General features: G+C 36.2%; 1 protein-coding gene across 12 annotated transcripts in view; it reads left to right on the plus strand.

Moving 5' to 3' along the window:
• The window catches only part of dock3 (dedicator of cytokinesis 3), a 161,587-nt gene that overhangs the window by 82,449 nt on the left and 58,088 nt on the right, over positions 1-21,050 (plus strand). For 11 of the 12 annotated variants that reach the window (XM_081606951.1, XM_081606943.1, XM_081606940.1 and 8 more), the window contains exon 5: positions 3,159-3,255. In XM_081606951.1, the coding sequence (XP_081463077.1) occupies positions 3,159-3,255 (97 nt within the window). Of the gene's footprint in view, positions 1-3,158; positions 3,256-12,764; positions 12,997-21,050 lie in introns of those variants that run through there. The other variant, XM_081606950.1, reaches the window with a different exon arrangement.

A 21,050-nucleotide genomic window follows, 5' to 3' on the forward strand; every position in this document is an offset into this window, starting at 1 on the left:
ATCAAAGACTGGTGAGCTCTGCTCAACTCTGCTTGGAAATGGCTTTTATTATGATGACCTTCTTCAGTAGAACAATGCTGAGATAACAGAACAGATGGACCCCTTGATTAGGAAATTACATTATAGATACAGAAAGAACCTTAAAGCATGACTGGTCAAAGGTAACTGAACACATGTAGATAAAACACTCAAATAAAATGATGAAACAATGATTAGTTAAAATGATTAATTTTACCCAACACTGATGATGACTAAATATGGTTGTCACTGGAGGAGAGGTGGGGTACACCCTTGTCAGGTCTCCAGTCCATCACACTGCAAGCAGAGACACACAGGACAAACAACACACACCCAATGGCGATTTACAAAGATCAGTTACCTTACAGCAATGTTTTTAGACTGTGGGGTGAAGTCAGTGAGAACATGAAAGACTCCAGATTCAAACCCAGAACCTTCTTGTTGCAACACAACAATGCTACCTACTACACCACCGTGCAGTCAAGATGATAAATCATGAACATCATCTTGGAATGCATAAATAAAACAAAGTCATTATGAGATGCATTTAGTGTTTATAAAAGTAAAAGATTGATCAATGACTGGGGGTTGTTAATGGTCAAAGGGTTGAATGCTTTTAAGGTTGGAAGAGCAGCTGTGTGTTTTAAACATTTTGAGGCAAATAATAAAGGAAAATAGCCAACAACACTTCTAATCTCTAAAGAGGTTGAAGAAGAGACACAGAAAGTAAATATGAGATTGCTAAATATTTGGATTGGAGACAACAGAGGGGCAACACATAAGAAGAGCCAGCTGGGACAAAGATGGCTTGAGACTAACGGAGGATGGAAATGGTGTGTCAGAAGTGAGATGTGCACTGATGCTTGATCAGAGGGAATATGAATACACATTTACAGAAAAAGAGAATAAAAATGAACTGGAATCAAGAAGTCAAAGGCAAAAAGTAAAAATAAACTCTAAAGTAATTATTGGAGAAGAGTGTTGCAAGGAGAAAGTGGAAGATGCAATGGGAAAAGGAAGAAGAGAGCATAAAAGCTCGAGCTAACAGAAATGGGGCTAACAGGGGTATTATGGTCTGTTTAGATGTGGCTGTAGCACAACATGAGGGTGATCCATCCTCATCAGACCTAACTCAGCCACAAAACAGTGCTGTATTATTTTTACAATGATTTATTTACAAGATGTTATTTTTCTTGTTAAATTTTGCACTTCAGAAGAGTTGGGTATAACTTCAGGGTGAATCCTAAAAAAACAAGTAAAAGAAAACTATAACTGGGCTTATTTAAAATGAATAAACCAAATGACAATAACTTACCTCTCCAAATTTTATACAACACTGAAGGTGTTTAAAGAGATGCTTCAGAGATAAAGGTGTTGATCCGCAGCAGCTTCATTGTACATGCCATCAATACAACTGAAATCGTGGCAAAGATATTAGGGTAAAAAGGTGAAGTTAAACCTAAAGAAACTTAAACAAGAGCAACATGAAGTGGATGAGGAAAAAATATAAGGAATAGAATAGGAGAGAAAACCCTGAAACACAACTGATGTGGGTGAACTCAGCAGGCAGTTATCATCTGCTGCTCTGCTGGGAGATCAGCAAATTTGGTACATTGCTCCTATTAATTTATCAGTTATGAAACAGAAGAAGAGTGAGCTGGCGGAGAAATTGGAATACATGGTGAAAAAGAATGAGGATGCAAGAGAAAAAAACATGGCATCCATGGCAGGGTAAATAAATAGTAGGGCGCATTATTATTTCTGACTTCCAGCCTGAAACTGTGAGTCAGCTTTCAGTTTTAACCAACAATCTCACCCTCTGGGCAAACATCCTTTTCAAAGAAGCAAGGAAAATAAAACCATAAAATAAAATATAAAATGTGAATCATTTTATGTTCAGAGTTGAAGCAAGGTTTTTTTTTTCTTTCTCTGATTGTTTATTTTACTGTTTAAGTTCCTTAAAGGTTATTTAGAAAAAAATATTCCACATCCCAGTATTTCATGTCAATATTTCTATAACCTTTCTGAAGGTCTTAATCTTCCACCCAGACCTTTTAAATGCAGCAGCTCAATATATTTTTCTTATTTTTATTAAGACACTTAACACTAAACTTAAGAAAAAGACTCCCAAATTTAATTGAACCTGTTTTTTCAACTTGTAAAAGTCAACTTCACAAAAAATACCCGATGATCTCTGGGCACTTTGTTGCACTCAGTCACAAACATACAAATATAAAAATCACCTAAGATAACAGTTTTATAACCATAAATGGGTGAAACAAAAAATCCATAAAAACCTTGTAAAGTCACCTGTTGAGCGAGGCATCTCTCTGATTCTTTGTCCAATGTTTCCTTCGCAAAAACAATACTTCACATTTCTTCTTCTGGCTTAAATAGATTTTTTTTATGGTTGAAACATTTCATTTTTTCACCCACCAATCCACCTGAATCACTAGAAGCAAATTAATATACAATATGCTCGGTTTAAAATTTCTGCTTGAAACTGTGTATAATAAACTTATATTTGTTTTTCAGTTCATTTTTATTTACTATTCTGTTTAGTATACTGTTATTAATTGGTGAGACCTGTTCATAACTGTGTGACTCTTCCCCTTTCAAGCCGTGAACTCTGTCCTTTCTGCTCTCTTTGGTAAAGTGTCCTTGACTTCAACTCCAGTTCTACTTTTTTTGGAATAGTTATCATGGCTTTATTTGCATCACATCATCTTCATCCTACCTCTCTACTGCTGATATTTTAGATCAACCCTGAATGATAACAATAATCATCCTTTGTAATCACATTTCAGTGCTGTTTTTGTTCCCTCAACTTTCACTTTAAATTACAGTAAAAATAATTTATTACGATACAATAAATCAAGACGTTCCTGTTTATGTATAAGTACAGTATGCAATATAGAAATATGAATTGTATAACTTTTTGCCTGAACTGTATGCATATTTGTGAATATATGCACAGTATGTATGTGGATAGTATGTGCGTCATATGTTTATGTTTCTTTTTTTATATACATAAAAATATAGTAGCCCATCAAAAGATCTGTCTCTCATTTGTTTACTGTTGAAATAATTGGCTGTTACTAAAATGTGCGTTTGTTTTTGTTTGTTTCATCTCGGTGCAGACCTCATGAGACTGTGGTGCCTCTGGAAGATCCAATTGTTACTGAGGTGACGTTAACTCTTCAGGAATGGGCTTTACTATGGAAGCAACTCTATGTGGTAAGCAGCAAACTATGTACAGCAGATAATGGGTCTCATATGCACCAGATACTGTATGTACAAGAAAAGCAGCTAAATGACACCCACAGGCCTGTAGCCCCAAATTTAACATTTGTTTAGGAATTGTTCTGCCTTTCTGTTATCTGAAATTATCTGAAATTACACATTTCTTTTTTGTGTTGTTTGTTTCAATTAAAGCCAAAGGAGTTTTGTCGAGAACCGACAAACATTTCAGACTTGCTGCCTTACAGCATGAAGAAAAAATGTTGATGCTGATTCTTTGTGGGGAAATCAACTGTACTGATGCAAGTCAGACAAAGACAAATAGCTAACCACTGTGCAGATTACGACTGATGCTTCATGCTGTGTGCACATAATGCCACTTGAGAAACCTGACAATAGTTTTGTCTTGAGCATTGTGAAAAGACAGCTGCTCCTGCATCTACTGCCCTGAAAATGTTTTCCCTAGCACCAACAGCAGTTGTTCAATTTGATGGTGAACCTAATTTTGCAATTTAAAACATTGTTTTTGTTATACTGTAGTGATTTGTTATGACTTTGTACCTGTTAAGTTTTTGAATGTTAGCATTACATTGAATCCAGATTAAATTCTCAACTCTGTTTGCAGAAATTCAGCCTGAAACTTGCATTGAATATCTATGGTGCTTCACTGTTATTGAACTGCTTCCGAGCCCAATAAAAAGCAGCCCTTTGCCAAAACCAAACTAGCCAGAATTTTGACTGCTAGAAGAACTGATGTCTATTTTACCTATGATTTTGTTCAAAGTTGAGTCGCTCTGCCTTGCTTTCATGTTGGAGATGTCAGGTCAGATCAAAACAACTTTATTAATTGCATAAGGGGCAGTTTGTTTGCAGCCACCCAGTCCTTGTACAGACTAGGAAAGGATAGACAAACCTACTGTGTGCATACCAGTAACAGTCAGAGCCACGCCTGCAGCATTGTGGCTGTAACTCTTCTATAAAATTTCTGGTCAAACCTCCCAGAATAACAGATGGGAACATCGCAGTAATACTGCAATTCTGTTAATTCCGAGTTTACAGTGCTGCAGGACTTTTTAAGTTTTAAAGGGAAATCTGTCTTTAATCTTCTGCCCTAAGGTTTCCTTGGCCAACTGCTCTGTCTACAATCCTCAATGTTTCCTGTTTATTTGTATTTCCTCAAAAGAACTAAAAGAGCATCATAAAATCAGTCTTGTTGATGGTTGCGGCCTCTTGCTGTGCTTCGTTTGGTGAATGACCATGATATGAAACAGTCAGCACTATTGCATCTTGGTAGCAGTTCAGTAGCTTCATTCTTAGTTTTCAGCCTCCTGCAGAGCTGTTTCTGTTTCAGTTAATGAAAGTGTTTCGACCCATATATGAAATAATGATCTGAAAGCATGTTTTTAAAAGATTCTATGCTGATTTGAAAACAAAGGGTAGCAACACAAATTATTGATTTGATGTTTGGTTTATCAACTTACACTTAGTTATCTGTAAAAATGTTATATTTTTAAATAACTTTTTATTTATAACTATTTTTTAGATCTGTCTAGAAGACTTAGTCTGTTTGCCATTTGTTGGTGATTAAGCATTATTTCAGACCAAGTTACTGAAGAGCTGCAACCTATGTTCAGCTGTAGACAATATGATGTGCTGAACATCAGATACATTTATATTATCAATACTGTGATGAAAAGTCAACCAACACCCATTGAGTATTCCAAAAATAGAAAATGTATAATTTTTGCAGAGTTTTCAAGATTAATTCTTATTTTTAAGTCAAACTTATGTAAGTTTTTTTGTAGCTCCTATGAAATATGTTTAAGGTCAAGTCTGTGGAAAGTAATCTTTTGAAAAGAGGACGCATGGGACAGATATGGGGACTAAAAATTACCCCGTGCTCCTCATTTTTTCATAACTAAACATCTGGCCCAAAGCAAGATGGATTACAGATTATTGTTGTTGGTTCAAGATGAAGTCCACATTTATGAACCTATCGTTTTATGCAGGATTTGTGTTTTCCTGTAGTAAAGCTAAGTTCCCTTTTTTATTATGTCTGATTTATAGAACAATAGGAAAAGTGATATTCTATGGATGTGAAATATTTACACAGGATGTTTATTATTTTAATTTGTATCATCTTGTGGAGTATATTTATGTCCTCAGACCGTAGACAGAAAGGTAACTTTGTACCTCCTGCAATTCAGATTAAGTGACTTTACTACCTAGTCTTCTTCCTTTGCTTTTTTTACATAAAATTTTACTTTAATGATTTGAGTGGAAATAAATCTGCAGCTAAATGGATAAAGGAGCATTTCTGTGATTGATGGCTTCATGAAATCTAAATTTGTCACCGTTCCTCCCTTTATCTATTCGGTGGGCTGGTTTCATCACTCATCCTCCTTATGTCCTGCCAGTTCTGTCACACTGTGCTTTTATTCAAAATTAACAGACTTTTGTCTTTCCTCCTTGCCAGAGTTGAAGAGATGAAAGACAGGAATTTTATTGTCAGGGCCCATTTGACATATTTGCTATTTCCAGTTTTACATAGCTCATTTTAATGTCCCATTAATGGAACTATAAATCCAGCATCAAGAGCATTTCATGATTTAAGTATAAATACCATGTGGATTAATAGTAAGGGCATAAATACAAAAATAACCTGAAGGAACTGAATGATGGGGACTGAATGCTTTAGTAATGTGGTGCATTAGTGTGTTTTTAGGCAGATAAAAATAACAAAAATGCTGGAAAAAGCAAATTTTGTTTCACTGAGAAGGTTCTCATAATGGGATAGTATAAACACACTAAAAAGCTTTTTTAAAGCAGGTTATAGCCATGACAACGTGGCTGATATGTGGGTTGAGAAATGTGGAAGTGTGTGAAAAACATTTATCCAGATTATGTTTGAACACTATGCCAACCAGGCCAGCTGTAGCACGAAGTTGGATATTTTTGCAGATATTTGTTTGGTGACACTGTAACAGAATTGTAGCCATAAACATTACAGCTGCATAGTTCACCTTAAAATCAACATGGTCATAAAATCAAAGACTGACCTTTATTTGAACCATGAGATGTAAGTGAAGATATGGGGAAGCAGGAGACGGCAAGTCATCAAAAATAACAATTTAGTTCTCCTGCTCTGTTATTCTTTTAAATGTTTTGATCTTCATTTTTATAGTAACAATTCACAAATGTTTAAATGGCAGTTCCATCGAAAGCACACCATTTTTCCCACACACACACACATATATATATATATATATATATATATATATATATATATATATATATATATATATCACAGCTCAACAGAGCAATTGAAGCTCCACGCTCCACACAGCTTGAGGGACAGTTGTGTAAACAGGACACTAAGAGTGAAAACTGCACTTCTTAATTTCTAAATTTTAGGTCAGAGATGCTAATTTGCAAGAACTCATAAGTGTCCTCCTGGATAATCTCATTCCTCTCTCAATTTAGTATAATAATCAGACTCCCATGCATTTTATAGTACAGAAAATATGTTCCTCTTGAAATGTCTGAGAGTTGGTAAATGCACCTTTGCATAGAATGCGACATGAACTAACCAGAACTAAGTGATAGTCCAGATATTGTGATATTAGTCACAATATCATTGTGAATAATGATATTTTGAATAATAATAATGTGTAAAGAAAGAGAGAGAAAAGTGCAAGTTGCAGTTAGCCATTGCCAGTGGCGCAACTACACATTATTCAGGTGGATGCGAAAACATAGATCGGCGCCCCCCCCCGAGGGAAGGAACGTCAGGGTGAAGGAGCGACGCTCACTCACTCACTCTCCTCCCCCCCGCCCCCGAGGCGACTATACTTGAAGGGTAAAACACGCTACATTTACCTCGTTATGTGCGCGAGGTGAAGGAGCGTAAGGCGTGCTGAAGTGTATGGGAAAACATCATCGGTGCACCGCACACTCCAGACGGGGTTTTGGCGCCCCCTCTGGTGCTGCGCCCCTATGCGTTGCATACCCTGCATACCCACTTTTTGCGCCACTGGCCATTGCAAATCACTGATAAACGTGTTTTTATTTTTGTTTTGTTTTTGCATGATTTCAGATAATTTGTTTTTTAAAGCAGTGTAAATAATCACTATTTTCAGAAAGGATTCGGAAAATTGTATAAAACAAGCGCTAGGGTGAAACATTTATTTTTCAATAACACTTAGTCCATTGTTCTAATTTAGAATAGAAAAGCCTTTTTGCTAATGGAAAACATCAAATTTTAATATTTACAGGACAGCATGTCTTGCCCAAAGTGCTTATGTTTGAGTTTCATGTTGCATTTGGCATCATGGTATGATCATCACCTCTTATCACGACGGTATGTAGGCAATAGAGAAAATGATTTTTAATTGCTCATCTCAAATTTGATCAAATAAAAATAATTATGTCTTTGATAGTCTAAAATTCCCATATATTGTTCCATCTTGTTTAATTCAACAGAGGAACTAGCAAAATCTTAATTGCAGATAATAACTTTGAAGGTACTAGCCTCTCTGGGCTTTTTGGTGTCTAATAATATGTGAATATGTGAGCCAACAGTTTAAGTATGAAGCAATAGAGAGTGTTAGCCTGGATACATAATTCATGTTTGTGTGGTGTTAATGAGAAAGCAATGTTAACCACCAGAGACGAGACTAACTCTCAGAAATTAACGACGCATACAGCCATGGTAGACCGGATTACAGTCCATGTTTCTTCCCTTCTTGATGCAGGTGTTCCCTTATGGCATTAACCTCCTCCAAGGTCTGAAATCAAACATTGTTCAGGTGTAAAGTCCATGTATAGTTGGTTTAACCTCCAACTAACCTTCGTTTTCAGTCAAGAATCTTCACAAAAATCACATTTTACCCACTGATACATAACCTGTATTCGTTCACGCCTTTGTCGATACACTGCTAACTTCTTATCTGGCGTCTCTGTTTCAAAAAGTCAGAGCTGTGTTGGGGCGCCAGGGGGTCTCTGTATGGTGTTAACACATGTGAGGATGCTTTCACTTATCTACCCTCAGTGTCAGGCAGCAGACGCTGGTTACTGAACCAACCTGCAGATCCACAATAGTATGCTGAGTTCTCAGTAAGTAGATATCAGCAATAACTGCGCTGAGTGGAAGGCTTAAGTGAAACACAGAAACTCACACAGCAGCACAGAAATGCATCCTTTAGTGGAATCTCAGTGTGATGGCACTTTTATCATTTACGGTCTTTTCTTGTAAAATTTACCCACAATTTATCTTAAGCTCACTGTCTGTTGTATATATGCTGCCACCCTGAACTGATGTGAGATAGTGTGTGTTAGAAAAGGAATGACTAAGAGAAATGTAGTCAATTATATATAAATAAAAAGGAAAATAAATAGTTGGAGAAAGAGAATCTAAACAAATTTATGCAAAATATTTACTCTTTGCACAGCAATAGAAATGTATGAGTTACAGTTTAGTGTTTATGTTCACCTTAGTTTCTGCCAACCTGGTACCCTTCTGTAAGACTTTCTTTAATCTTCCCGAGTAGTAATGGCCTGCCTCTCCCTTGCTTCTCTGACATAGTTTGTCTCATTCTTTACATTTTTTTTCCATCTGTCGCCTCTTATTCTGATGTCAAAGTAGTTAGAATGACTTGCGTTGTCCTGTATGTGTGTAGGCAGGCTAAAGAAAGAGGGAGGTGGGGTAACACTGACAACTGAACAATAAAAGAGAGATGTGGAGACTGGGATAAATGCAGAAAGACACATTTGTTTGCGGTGAAATGAGCAGACAAGATTATGTTGATGTCTGTGTGTTCAGAAGCTGAGACGAAAGAAAGGAGGTGTGACAGAAGAGGAGGAGGCAGAGAGAAACCAGTATTATTTATTTATTTTTTACTTTACAAGAAGAAACAAAAACATTCTTGAGTCCAATATTTCAGAAAAGTGCCAGAAGTTTGTTGTTCAGGTTGCAAAGTTCACCTCGTCAAATGTTTTTCTGAATTTTTACATGAAACTCAGTGAAATAGTATTTTCATATCAGGCCTGATATAAAAATACTATTTTACTGAGTTGAATATTTGACTGTGTTGAATACAGTTGAATTATCTTAATTCAACTGTTTGCTGTAGTATTGTGTTTAAGAAAAAGACAGGTTTTCAAAAATGCCGGAAAAGATACAAACATGGTAGAAAAATAATTAAAAAATGATTAATAAATTAATTGGTTCATGTTGGGAACCCAATTAAGTGCAATATCAAATCATTGCATCAGGACTAATCCAACAAAAAGCACATAGTCCGGGTATATTGCCATACTGCCTTACTGACACAGTAAAGGTGTGTAATTATCAAACAAGTATGAGAGCAGAATCCATGACTGACTGTGCAGAACATCCACACAAAACACTGCAGAAACACGTTACTTTGAAAGTGTTGTGTGACTTTGGGGGAAAAAAAGAAAACATGTTTTGTTTGTGAGGCCAAGCACTAAGCTTCTTATGTCGTAGCTATTTCACATTTTCCCAAGAGAGCAAACTGCAGCAACCCATTAAAAGGTGAAAAGCCCTGGAGGGAAGTGCAGCTGAACGCTGCTACATTACTGTAATGCTCCAGAGAAAAGGAGGAGAAAGGGGGCCTAGCAACACTATCCATCTGTAATTCTGTGTAATTCTTGGAATCCACTTGTCATGCTGGGAAACCTGTGCATGCAGATGAAAGATGTTAGCAGGAAGTGCTGGAACTGTGTGTTCCATACAGATTGTAGACTTTCCTGATGAACAGTTGGTGCTTGGAGAAATTTTCAGGACCAAACCTGTGAACATAATGCCTATGCGATGCATGGGGTACTACTTGTATTTGCAACTCTAATTCTAGAATAATACAATCAATTTGAACGTCGTTGTGTGTAATGTTCATCGTAAAATATGCATAAATCTGAGCGGTTCATAAACAGCTTGTGAAAATATGTCCGTATAGATTTGCAGCCTGGCTTGCAAGAAAAATCCAGACTTTCTTTTGCACATTAGGTGACACATATGTGTGTGGTAAAGTGAGAATTTGAGTTGACTTAAAGCCAAAGAAAGCCAGAAAACAACAACTTTAGTAAAAATTGTCAGCTCCTTTAGTCCCTTGCATCTCCATGTGTTGTGGAAGCAACATATTTACAGTATCCCCCAATTACAAAAGAAAAGAAGGAAAGATGGGATAAACAGGTATGTATAGCAAACTGATAAAGACACAAGGTGAAGAAGGAAAGGTTTTAGATTTCATACCTGAAGTTCTTCAAATTCCTTGTTGAATTCTAGAAGCACAGAACAAGGAGTGAACGAAGAAAAAGGAGAAGGAGAAACTTCTAGAAACTTTTGGAACTATAAAAATGTCTAAATATCTCTGTTCTTTTTCTGCAGAGCCAATATATTTGCAATAAAAATGGAAATTTGTGGAGGAAATTACCCCTTTGAAACATTTGGTCAGCACAATGAAAAAGGTCAAGTGAGAAATAAGTTGAATTTGTCAAAGAAGTGAGAAATGTTTTGACTTCCAGTCTTGAAATTGAAATGTCTGTTTTGATAAATGTCTCCAGCTAAAATTAGTACAATATTCAAATTATTTACTGTCTCTAGTAACATCAAACGTAGATTTTCTTTATTCGTATATTCCAAAAACACAGTCGTAATGTGGAAGTCGTCTCCTTTGAAATTATGAAGTTTGATTGATTTATGAGACGACTTTTAATATACCCTGTCTGTCGGGCTCTGATGTTGGTGTTAGTTTGTGTTTGCAGTAGACAGCAGAGAGCTGTCTGATCTGTTCCCTCTCACTCTCGGCTGTCAGACATTTGGCTTATAGACTTTGACTGACATTTTTCTGTAATGAAACAAACATGATACTTAAACAGTTCCTGGGATTTTGGATTTTAGCTCACTTTTCTTGTTCATCTGTGTATACTATGTGCCTGTTATGTTTGATGAGATGACAATTTGGTTGTAATGCAGTACTTTGTTCACTTTGCAGAAGTGAACAGACACTTTGAAATGGAAAATACATTGTGGTCCCAAAATTGCATGGTTGTGGTTCACTGTTCAATTTCCTACACAGAAGGCAAACAATTTAAAAATCATCACCTACAGGAAACATTTCTTGTGCTCTAATTTAATTCTTATATATATAAAAAAAATTCCCTTTTCACCCTCCGCCGGTGGTCTGTTTCATCCTCTGAGCTCGGGTCCTCTACCAGAGGCCTGGGAGCTTGAGGGTTCTGCGCAGTATCTTGGCTGTGCCTAGAACTGCACATTTCTGGACTGAGATGTCTGATGTTGTTCCTGGGATCTGTTTGAGCCACTGCTCCAGTTTGGGGGTGACTGCCCCGAGGGCCCCGATGACCACAGGCACCACTGTGGTCTTCACCTTCCAGGTCTTTTCCAGTTCCTCCCTGAGGCCCTGGTATTTCTCCAATTTCTCATGCTCCTTTTTCCTGATGTTGTAGTCACTTGGTATTGCTACATCCACCACAACGGCTTTCCTCTGTTCTTTATCCACCACCACAATGTCTGGTTGGTTCGCCATTACCATCTTGTCTGTCTGGATCTGGAAGTCCCACAGGATCTTAGCTCGGTCATTCTCCACCACTTTTGGGGGTGTTCCCCACTTTGATAAATACAAAATTATATATATATATATATATATATATATATATATATATATATATATATATATATATATATATATATATATATATATATATATATTTATTTATTTATTTATTTTTTTTTTTTTTTTTTTTTTTTTTTGAGGGGGATATTTAAGCTTTTTCTACGCATAGCAACAAAAACAAAGACAGGATTGAATTGAACTGTGTGCTGCTTAACCTGTACAGTTTAACTTAACTTCTAATATGGAAAATATGTTACACAAGCACTTAATTCAGCACAAATGGGTTACTATTTTCTAAATGAGTGGGAAGCTGGCAAAGTGGAAGCTAAGGGTCAGAAGTGCATTCTTAGATCACAGCTCTATATAGTGGCCTGGCCTGACAGCTACAATGGATTCAAGGTGTCTTTACGGTCTCTTCTAAATGTGGAACTTTTCCCAAATCAACGTCTGAATATACAAGCAGCGTCCAGACTGCGGTCTCGTGTAAACATAGCCTCATAGCGCTGCTAACACTTTGTCTGTCTATTCCCCCATCTCTCACTTGCTGCTTTCTATCTTTTATGAACGCTCAAATATCACACATTTCATTTGAAAGTCTCTCCATGGGCAACAGCCTGAGGATGTAAACTCTGTTGCTGTCAAATTTCTTCATCATCAGCTGTTCTGTATATCACTACCTTTAGAGAAAACACCTCGCTATGTCTTTTCTCAGCTTCCTGCTCTCTTGAACATTGAAAAAGTGGAGGTTGGAGCTGCAGACTGGCCCGTGGGTGGGTGGCACAAAGAGACTGGGGGGGCGGAGGGGCAGAAAGATGGAGACTGGGAGCAGGTCAGAGGAAGAGAGAGAGGAAGAATAAGGCATTGGTAGAGGCTGAAACACAAGCAGAGAGAAAGAGAGGGAGAGAGAGAGTGGTAGTGTTGCTGCTGTAGAATGTGAACAGATCTAAAATCATTTGATAGGCTGTGATTTTCCTGTTGTCTGCCGGTTTGGACTGCTGGTTGCCAGTCCAAACCACAGAAAACGAGAGCAGGGGAGAAAACTGAGAAACAGAACTAGTGGACCTATCATCCCTCCATCACGCATGTGAGTTGGTGCTTTCTTCTCTTAAATCTGGCTGTGCAGTTGGATTGTTTCAGAACGCTGCTTGTGTCATGTTGGTGAGCATTAGAATGTTTTTCCTCAGAGAGGAAAAGTGTCTTGTGGCTGTACTTTAAGCTAAATATGAGGATGCTTTTGAGTATTCATCCAGAATCATTCAATAAGTGCAGTGTCATAAATTTGCTAAGATGACTCACCCATAGTTGCCATGGTGACAAGGCCCTTGTTTGGCATACAGTTGCTGGCTTTATGTTGCATTGATAGAAAAGTGTATCAAATCATATCTAATTCATTTTTTGCATGCATATTTATTTTTCTTTGACAGTAAGATGTTAATGTGAATAACCTGTATCAGTTAATATTGTACTACCGTATAATGAAATGTTGAAAAGACCAACCGCTTAAGCTTTTTTTAATAACTGTGCGGGTTAAATACATTTAAATTGAGACGCTTTCATTAACTATTCTTCTCTCAGCAAGTGAAACAAACTAACTATTCCCTATTAAATGTTTTTTATAATACATTTCTGCTGTTTCAAGTAATTTCATTTTGTCACACTTCTTGACAAGACTTTTAAATTATATAAAAAGTCTGAAGTTCTTGGTTTATTATTGCTTATAAAAACATATGACTTGCATGTAGCGCAACATGTTTTAATGAAAATATATTCATATATCTGTTATTAAATTTGCTTAAAACTTACAACAAAAGAGATGCCACTTCATGACTACATTTTGCTGCTCTATTTATTGTCAGTAAAGCACAGCCTAATTTTAAAATAATTTTATTTAAATGTGACAAGTTAATTACTCAACAAATTAAGTTCTTTTACATAAGTTAAGAAACAGCAAATAAATAAATAGGCTAAATTAAAAGTGTAAGGGAAAAATGTTATTAAATCTATGTTATACTAAGTAAACTTTTTTACAAGACAAAGGAGGCAAACCAAGTTAAATTATTTATGAACAAAACTTTTGCAAACAGTTGTTCATTTGGCTTCATGAACAACTTTACAGCATCATGCTGTAAAGTCTTTATGTTTCAGTCAGAGCTGTAGGTTGAATCTCGCCCTAAAAATAATGTGGGAACAGAGTCTGGAGTGACGCTGACTTGCTGCAGACCCAGATTAGAGTTTGGACTTTTTGAATTGCTAACATAAAGAGGATTTCATCTTTAAACAGGTGGACCAGAGTGGAAACACTCAGAATAAACCATTTTAAAGTAGGATTAACTTCCAAAGTCAAAAGTACATGTTGCTGATTCAGATTTACATTATTTTATTTTGTTGCTCAATTAAGCAGTTATGCAATTATATAGTGAATTTTTCTACCATTTGATAACCAAAGAAAATGATGAGATAACAAACATTATCATCTATTTCCTTTTTTCAATGCTTCTAAAATCATTCCTCCCTTCTAAATTACAGTAAAAGTGAATTTTTTTCTTTAGAAACATACATTTTGCCGCAGCACACAGTTGGAGCCTTTCCTACCTTCTCAGGTGGTGTAAACAAACGCTGTGATTCACAGTGTACTTTTTACATCACGTCTCCTCCGGTGTTCTCCACTCTGCCAGTCTGAATTATTTCCAGTTGTGAGATTTTGCCTCACAGTGAGAATCACCCACTGTGAAGTGCACGTGTGAACAGGCGACTATGGAGAACATTTGTACCTGTTACCTTCAGGCGTTCTTTGGTTTTTGTTGTTTAGAGTTCTGATCTGCATGCAGAGTATTTTCTCCCTCCAGTGTAAAGTAGCTAACCAGTTTCTGCACCTTTTACCCTTTTAGCACCGTAAAGCGGACTGATCTCCTCAAGCTGGAGGTTTTCATCATCTACATCTGATGTACACAGTAGAATTTGTGCATTTGAATATGTTTTCATATATTTTAGAATACTTTGATCACAATGAAATGCATCAAAATTTTAAAAATTTGTCTTTTTTGACATTCGGAGTCAAAGATAAATAAGATTATTTTATAGCTTGTTTTTATTGACTGTGCCTTTCTGTTTTTGTTAATGATGATCAAGTCACTAATGATCTAATGGAGATCATCAAATCTTCCATGAAGGCTTGAAGTAGAGCAATTGAGTTTTCACCTCTAATATCAAGACTTCTGAAATACACAGAAGCCTAGCTAATCTAAAACTGTGCAGAAAAGAGTTACATTTCATAGATTCATTCTGCGCTTTTCATTACTTGTGTCACTCAGTGATTAACTTTTACAGTTGGAGGGTAGATTGTCCTTCCTGTGTTGACCTCTTCAAGAACACGCAGCGTGAGCCGAGCCAGGCTAGCGTCCCTGCTATCACATGCTGCTCCTGCCATCTTTCTGTGTGTGTGTTTTGTGTGTCTTTCCTGAAAGGGTTCAGACAAGGTTATGAGAGGATTTGGGATGATCACAGGCACAAGACAGAGCGCTCATACACAAACACACCAACATGCACACGCATACTCACACACACACCCCATATTGCATGCTGCATGGTGCCGAACTCCTGCTGGAACTCCTGCGTTGCTAACGTTTTGACAGCTTGGGTTTGCCAGTGGCTTAGTTCAGTGGATTCATACTTCAGAGGAGGACATATTAATTATCTGATGTCGCCCTTCTAGAGTAAAATAGTAAATATTCTAAACATCCCAGTGTTTCCAAGCTGTCTAAGCATAAATGCAGAGAAAGCCAAATTTAGTTTTTAATGCTTCTTTCAGAGAAAACTCAAAGTCCTGTAAAAAGCTGAAATACATTCACCTGTAGATAATCATAAACTGTGAAACGTGAAAATTTAAAGAAAGTACATTGTAATTGTTTGGAAATGAGGAAAACCTGTTAAAACATATGTGTTTTCAGATGCCTCTTAAAAATGTCATAAGTGGGTAAAACACATTTCACCATCTTGGGGTTACAGATTTTAAAGCCTCTGTCCCCTTTAGTTTTAAATCTGGTACGACGGGCAGCCAGTAAACCATCAGCTCACTGCAGGGAGCGTCCAGCTGGTGAAACAGGCTAGACAGATACAAGCATGTCTCACCATGCAGGGAGCAATATATCTTAACACTGTATATGAAACATTTTGTCACTATATCTATATGCAAGAATTTTATACTGGAACCTGAAACTAACTAGTTCCACAAAACTATTCCTAACAAAATCAAAGCAATCATTTTTCAACCTTCAAAGTCTTAAGTTTTTTTTAATTTTGCTCCTCAAATAATTATAATAACTAAAGAAATTCAACAGAAATTCAGAAGATAATCTACATATTGAAGCCCTTTTGACTTTCTGAGGATATTTCAATTAAGTATTAATATGTTTTTCTGAAAGCTCAGGTGTGTTTTGAGAGGATTTCATACTCACTTATCCTTGAAACCTTAACAGCACTCAGAAAATTAGCTGGTGCAGTCAACCAACATTTTACTTACACAAGTTACATTTTATTCATCTGCAGCTCAGTCTTTGATAGATGGTAATGATGCTTTTTCAAATCATTTCTCCTTATAGTTGAAACACTGCACACCAATGCAAGCAATGACGGAAAGTAACAGCCAGCTGGTCTTTTTAATAAACTAGTTAGACCACTTACATTTTAATCTCTGAGTCCCACACCATTTTCAGAAAGCCAGGGCTCCTCTGAAATATTTTACAACAAACTTTGAGAAAGTTGCCTTTATGTGCCAGTTTTAAAAGATAATCATTTTTGCATGTTAGTGCTAGGAAGCCACATCACCAATCTAAAAAACCCCAACACTGATTGTATGGTTCAACATATAATTAGCTGTAAAACAACATGGGGAACAAAATAAACGTTGTGATGTTAGTGTTGGTTATTAATGAAAGAAAGTGAAATTTTCATTTCAAATGATCAAACATATTTTCCTAAGTAATTTATTTAATGTGCAGTAATATTTATATCAAAAATAAATCTCAAACTATCCTTTGGTGGTGCATCATGATTTAAAATGGATGAGGGAGCCATATTTTCTTCAATAAAACAGAAAACCGAAACCTGCACAGGTCACTAAAATAGATATTTCTAAGTAAACATGGTACCAAAGCAAACACACTCTACCATGGACAAACAGAAAATCTTTTAATAATAATTTGTTTTTAATATTCTTTGAGGTCACATCTTTCCTTTTGAATCCCAAAATATGAGGCTGTCACCTTTTCATCTACTGTGGTTTTTTAATTAAGCCTAGAGGGCACTTTTAGCATAAAAACTCTCCCTATTTAGATTTACATAACACGAGTGGCAGCATGTTTCAGTAACTGCTTAGTAGAAGGTACTAAAATGTGATTCAGCGGCTCTTTGTTCGCTGTCCCTGGTGATTTGCCTCAGCGCCTTTGTTTTGAGGAACGCAGCAGCTGCTTTGACAAGCATGAAGATGAGGCAGGACATTTGCTAATAGATCAGAGGTGTTGAGAGTGTCCCCTCTGATTTAAGAGGTGCCAGATAGAGTCATGTCTTATTAGGAAGCCTCAAACTGGTAACTTCCCAAACTAATTAGTTATACATAGCAGATGACCAGATTAAATTCACAACTCAAGTTGTCAATGTAAGTTAAGATGCTGATGCATATCTCATTATTTCCTGTCAAATGCAGATCACCAGTTTAGCACAGCAAACGCTGTCCTGCTATATGCTAGAACTGAATTTTCAATCCTATTTTAATCATTTGTGAATTACCTGGAAATAAATTATCTGCAGATGGGAATGTTTAAAAGCACAATTGATGCATAGTGATGCATAGTGGTCTAACTAGTCTATATATATATATATATATATATATATATATATATATATATATATATATATATATATATATATATATATATATATATATATATATATATATATATATATATATATATATATATATATATATATATGAAGTGGACTACACACAATATTTGTATATATATATATATATACAATATTTACAACTGGTTCACCTGACAGCTTATCAGCCAAGTATCAAAGAAGACAAGTAAAGGGCCATAATCTCTCAACAAAGCAATAACGCACATAATGTACTATAATTACAGGCTTCTCCTGCAGTATTTGAACGTCTGCTGGTTCTTTGACTTGGTTTCCATGTCAACGAAAACCACCTCAGCCAGTGGAAACACAAGTTGTATAAAAAGGGGATTCATTTCAATGTAGTTTATTTAGAGGAGAGCAAAATCAAGATCTATTATTTATAGTAGACTCTATGATATTTTCAGTTGTTTCAGTTTACAGTTTCATACATCATCAGAAACTATTCTGACCTATGCAGACCAACCGAGCGAGCAGCCGCTGAAACAAAAGGGGCAGAGAGCGAATAACAAGATAATATAGAAACAGTTTCAAATATTAAATATAATCTGTGCCACACCATCGCCTCCTTTCCTCTGAAGTGGACTTTGGTAGAATATAGTTTTACTTCAAACGGGTTTAAATCAAAGGTAAAGGTAATTTTATTTATATAGCACATTTTCAGCAACAAGGCAGTACAAAGTGTTCCTCTGTCAGTCATGTGAAAGCTTTTTGTTTCAGCCCATCACAATCTACCTCAGGCCTAAAAAATAAGATTAATGCAAACTGCAACTATTTTGTGCCCCCAAGTTCCATCTTTGGTATCAGCAGAATTTATTTTAGACTTTATATTTGACTTAATCAAACATTTACTGTTTGTGAACATTAGATAACGGTAATTTGTTTTTTTTTAGTCTAAGGCTGTCAAATTAATTAAGATCTTTATATTGTGAGTAACTTAGTGAAGCAAAGTCCCAAAGCATCAATAAAGATGAAAGTAAATGTTTGATTAAATCAAGAGGGGCATCATTTCTAGACTCCTAGGCTGTCATTTTAGCTTTAATATAAACAGCTGATCTTCTCTTCTTCTTCTTTGGTGCTCAGTATTTTATTTTTTGAGGTCAAACATTGTTGAAACGATTTGCTTGGCGGTGATTTGTTTCACTTTGTTTACATCGCAACTTTTAGATCTTAACCAGAGTTAGAACAAGCGGATCTTTTTCAGAGATCTGCTGTTTTTATATTGCTTAAATAGCATTAAACTGTCTGAAGGTTTGTGTTTGTGGCTAAGTTCCTGCCAGAGGGAAAGGTGTGATTACTCACTTCGACTAGAGAAATATGCAGGAGGGGCATTTATGGGGGAAGAGAGGTGGGAGGAAGGCTGAATCCATAAATAGTAGATCTAAACAGATATTCTCTTGGTCGATGATGGTAAAAACACAAAGTGTGCTCAAATGAACCTACAGGAATCTATATTTCCCTTAATCGTCAGACACATCATGCAGTATCATTTTTAAAACACCGCGTGTCTGTTTTTTCAGTGTGGGTGGGTGTTTTTTGAGTGCCAGCTGAAGGTGAAGAGTTCCTCCCGTTGAGCCAGCTGGTGCGCCTGTTCCTCATGTGGTGGATCGTCTCATAAAAGGGCGCAAAGTTCAAACACATGTACCCACTGACTGTGATGGCCAGATGTCCCAAATAAATCTAGAGTCCTGGATTTAAAGGAGATTTCGACGCGGTGCAAGCTGTTGGAGTATAAGGAGTACAGATGGCACATAGCTGTGCTGATTCTGCTGCCTGTTACCTCAAAAAACCACCATCAAGGTTTTCCTTTGGACATGGCAAAAGAAAACCTTCAGTTGCAAATTAATGTTTTGATATGATTCTCAAAAATATTAGGCACTTAAGCATCTACAAATATGCTGTTTGCATGATACCTTTTATTGATTGGATGTTGGCTTGGAATAAACTGATCTGCAAGATTGATTAGATTTATCCTAGTACTGATTAAAACCTGCCATTTGTGCAAACCACTGTGGAGGTTTTGCAATGAATTCAATTTTGAAATAGTAAATGTGTTGAAGGAGTTATTTATTACTTTAAAGGACATGAATGAACCAAAGACTCTCACTGGTTATCAAACTTAAATAAATCTTGCAACATCTGATTAAGAAATTACACCATTCAAGGAATTTACTTCTTATAAGTTAATCACCAGTAGGAATGTTTTAAAATCTCTGCTTTATTATCTAACCTGATTTTTTTTATTTTTTTTTATTTTACTAAAGGACATATGTTGAAAGTGAAATGCATTTGAAGGAGCCTCTACTTACAAGGGCATGGAGTTGGAAAGCATAGATTGAGAAATTCAGCAGTCCTCCATTCAGGAACCTCTTTTATACAAGCAGCATTAGTCTGATTTTAAGTGTTATTTGTGTTTTCTACAATAATCTCATGTTAAAATCCTAAAAACTATGACATGGCATGAGTATTTTTCGTCTGCCTTAGCTCATAATTACTGTTATTTCATCACATGCTGCACTGTAGCATCTCTGTAGTTATTATCCTGTATGAAAAGTATTCATTCTATACTTTTGCCTTTTCATTTTATAATACATTTACTTCTTTAAGAAGTCTCACTGATAGTTAAAGCGGGATAAAAAGAACAACTCCTTTGCATTGAGATCAAGTATTTCTTTGCATTATTTAAGTTTCCTCAAAGGGTTTTCATACAGTAGTGAGGTAAGAACTGCAGGACTCTGTGGTGTCATGAATAGTCAGTTCAAAAACACCCTTTCAGCCTGCAGTTGTAGATAATTATGTGCTTCTCTTGTCTCCTGTATTGCACTGATATGCCTGTTGGTCTCCTGGTGCTATTGTGCTCAGGGGTTTAATGCTGACTCTGTTGCTGCTGCCTTGGTTGATGAACGCCCTTTAGAGATAATCTATATATGTGTAATATTTTGGTGTCCTGAACAAGCTGGTCTGTTTTAGTTTAAAAATACACTGCACCAAGTTCAACCATACATTCTGGTATTTACCTTATTTGTCCATAAATCTGCTATTTTCATTTGTTGGGTATCATATTTAGGCAACATTACATAAACATATAGACAGTAAGCATTTGACATACTATGCAATGATCTGACTGGTTACTTGAAAATATTTGATCAATGTCTATTTCTGTTTACAAAAAATCTGAGTATACCTCAAATATGTACAAAAAGTAATTTGACTAAAAATGGT

The sequence above is a fragment of the Poecilia reticulata genome, chromosome 5 (genome assembly GCF_904066995.2).
Source record: "Poecilia reticulata chromosome 5, P_reticulata-male-v2, whole genome shotgun sequence".
NCBI classification, from domain to species: domain Eukaryota; kingdom Metazoa; phylum Chordata; class Actinopteri; order Cyprinodontiformes; family Poeciliidae; genus Poecilia; species Poecilia reticulata.